General features: G+C 48.6%; 1 protein-coding gene across 1 annotated transcript; it reads left to right on the forward strand.

The window, feature by feature from the left end:
- The first annotated feature begins 1190 nt into the window (after positions 1-1190).
- Positions 1191-2325, forward strand: LOC119281709 (elicitor-responsive protein 1-like). Its single transcript, XM_037562170.1, has 4 exons — positions 1191-1382; positions 1487-1552; positions 1664-1802; positions 1918-2325. The coding sequence occupies exons 1-4, from the start codon at positions 1316-1318 to the stop codon at positions 2135-2137; spliced, it is 492 nt and encodes a 163-aa protein (XP_037418067.1). The 5' UTR covers positions 1191-1315; the 3' UTR covers positions 2138-2325.
- The last annotated feature ends 687 nt before the right edge of the window (positions 2326-3012 follow it).

Raw genomic sequence — 3012 nt, forward strand, 5'->3', positions numbered from 1 at the left:
AATACCCGATGAGTTTTGGGATGTAGCGGGAGCTGCCGTGGTCGGAGTGGAACGAAGCAAGGGAGTACCATGTTTTTTCTGCCCAATGAACAATCACTTCCAGCCTCTCTAGTTGCATGTGGTGTGAGAAACCTTGTATAAGATCAACCAGAACCAGGGCTGTGGTTGTATAAGACTAGGTCGTGTGTACAAGGTGGATGATACACGTTGGTTCGAGCCAGTGTGGAATGGCAGCCGTCTGATCCGTTCCACGACATGGGCGGACCCTCAAAGGTTTTGGTGCTGGTCCAAGGTGCAAGACGTCCCACCCATCTTCTAGTCTAGTCCACTCCGGCCCGACGTGGAGTAGTGGTTGGCATGGATATCGAAAGATCCGTCATCAAAATGATGACTAAAACACTGTTTCATGTCCAGGTGAAAACTTTTGTTCTTCATTAATCACCCTCAACAACAATGAACTTGCATCGTTACTTTGTGTAAGACGTTGTCTCCTAGCTGATTTACAGAACTACAGTGGTTTGTCTCGACAGCCAAGATGAAAATCAATAACGACGCGACAGGGATATTGTTGAAGAAGTCAACTTAGTGATAGATATTAAAACCAGACGAGCTTCGCTAATGTGAGGGCCAAACGGCCCCTCTTAAACAAGCGGTGTCAAGACCCGGTCCAGTTACGTTTCTGCAGATATACGCGAATTCATCCGACACCGCGATCCAAATACGTTCCTTTCTTCCATTCCATGTGACCGCGTAGAGAATTTCCTAGACGTCAAAAGAGCACACGCGCCCGGCCCATGGTAAAGTTGGTGATTGGCAAGTGAAGACGTAGTCCGAGCTAAACGAAGGATTCTAGTTGTCGTGTCTCGAGGCTCAACCAGTAAAGCACAGTACTACTTGGCAACTTTTTTTTTTCGGAAGTTGGCAACTGGGGTTAAAGAACGGAGAGGGCTCCACCTTGTTTTCGTGCGGGAAAGGAAGGAGAGTGGAAGCGAGTACTGTAGGAACCTTGAACCGGTCCAAAAACCGGCTAGACTGGTGCGTGCTTCCTCACGTTGGCGACGACCAACTCCGGAGTTTTGAATGGACCCGTACAGCGGCCGCCACCCATCCGAGGAACCAAGTTGTACTATATAAATACGCCGGCGCGCCTCAGTTACGGCACCTCAATTCCAAACGCGAGCTGCCTGAGAACGAAGACGAAAGAGAGAGACAGAGATACATTCATTCAGAAGGGCAGAGCAGCCGGCCGGCCGTGGGACTGTGTGAGAGGATCGAGTGTTGGTTAGCTTTCCAGCGAGAACGAGAGAGCAATACAATGGCGCGTGGTCTCCTCGAGGTGCATCTGGTCCAGGCCAAGGGCCTCTCCGGCACCGATTTCCTCGGTGAGTCCTCCACTGCAGAAGCCAGTGTTCTTGGCTTGGATTTGCTCCGTTCTGTGTTCAGTTGTGGACGGAGATTGAGTTTTGTGCTTGCCATGTATGTGCAGGGAAGATAGACCCGTATGTGATCGTGCAGTACCGGAGCCAGGAGCGCAAGAGCAGCACCGCCCGAGGTCAGTCCCTGCCTCCCTTCCACACAGCTCTGTTTTCTTGGTCCCTCGTCTCGACCCCGGTCCACGAAATATAGTTTTGCTGAACGAAACGAACTGCGTGCTGTAATGCAGATGCGGGGAGGAACCCGAGCTGGAACGAGGTGTTGAGATTCCAGATCAACTCCTCCGCGGCCAACGTGCAGGATAAGCTCGTCCTCCGGATCATGGACCACGACAACTTCTCCAGCGACGACTTCCTCGGCCAAGCAACGTGAGTAAACTCTACTCCCAGCTGCCAATCATCAGCTTCAGCAGCTAATTGAAGTGGCAAACTAAAGACGAAAGCAAAATCTGAATCAATTACTGAATATATCTCTGCGATGCAGGATCAATGTGACTGATCTGATCAGCATGGGCATGGAGAGCGGCACGTCGCGGCTGAACCCGGCCAAGTACAGGGTGGTCACCGCCGACAACTCGTACCACGGCGAGATCAAAATCGGCATCACCTTCACCGCCGCAAAGGTTGATGCCCCTTCCCAGGTTGAAGAAGACGGAGGACAGGTTGGAGGCTGGATGCACAGCGTTCGTGAGCAGAAGGTCTGAGGGTCCTTCCGTCGTGCATAATTATTCGTGCTGGATGTGGGCGTGGTTGCTATGTCAACCGCATCATATGCCTTTGATTGACTGATGTGATTCCAAGTGTATGTACGCTCCATTTTGTAGCACTTTAGATGTATAGTCACAACAGCTTAACTTAGCCAAATTCATTTATGATTAAGATTCTTTTGAAACACCATACATTCTACATTGCTGGATTCTCCATTGTTAAATGCTTGTTGATGCCTTGAAAACTTCGTAGATTGTACAAGGCGTGCATTCATGTACGTACACGTTTTTGGGTTTTCCTGCCAGCCTCAACCTGGGCGCTCCTTACACGGGAGTAGCCCCGACTAAGTATTTTATGTATTCTTTCCGATTCTTTTTAATTTGCATATTAGATTTGTCTGAAGTCAAACCTCATAAATTTAACCAACTTCATAGAAAAAAATACCAACATGCACAATGTAAAATCCATATCATTAGATGCGTCATGACCTTAATTGTCAGATTGTATAATTTTACCATTGTACATGTTTATATTTTTTCATATAAATATGATCAAATTTATGAAGTTTGGCTTTAGAGAATTCTTATATGCAAAGTAAAAAGGACCAGAGGGAGTACCACGAACTGACATGCTTTAGTAATTTATATGATAATCTAGCTGCACTAGAGGACTGTAATCATGCTCTCCCTTGCATCTTTCTTTTTTTGTCTCGCGTCGCTCCATCCCCAGGGCGATTCCAAGCCGCCGAGGCCGCCAGCCCCTCCAACCCCTCCTTCCCCCTTACCGTACCCGGTGCCCCCTGATGGAGCTATGTACCTAGGGTAGGGTCATGGACCTGTCTAAACTACCCTACCCAAGGACATCTCTAGAA

Source organism: Triticum dicoccoides, chromosome 3B (assembly GCF_002162155.2).
Source record: "Triticum dicoccoides isolate Atlit2015 ecotype Zavitan chromosome 3B, WEW_v2.0, whole genome shotgun sequence".
In the NCBI taxonomy this organism is placed as follows: domain Eukaryota; kingdom Viridiplantae; phylum Streptophyta; class Magnoliopsida; order Poales; family Poaceae; genus Triticum; species Triticum dicoccoides.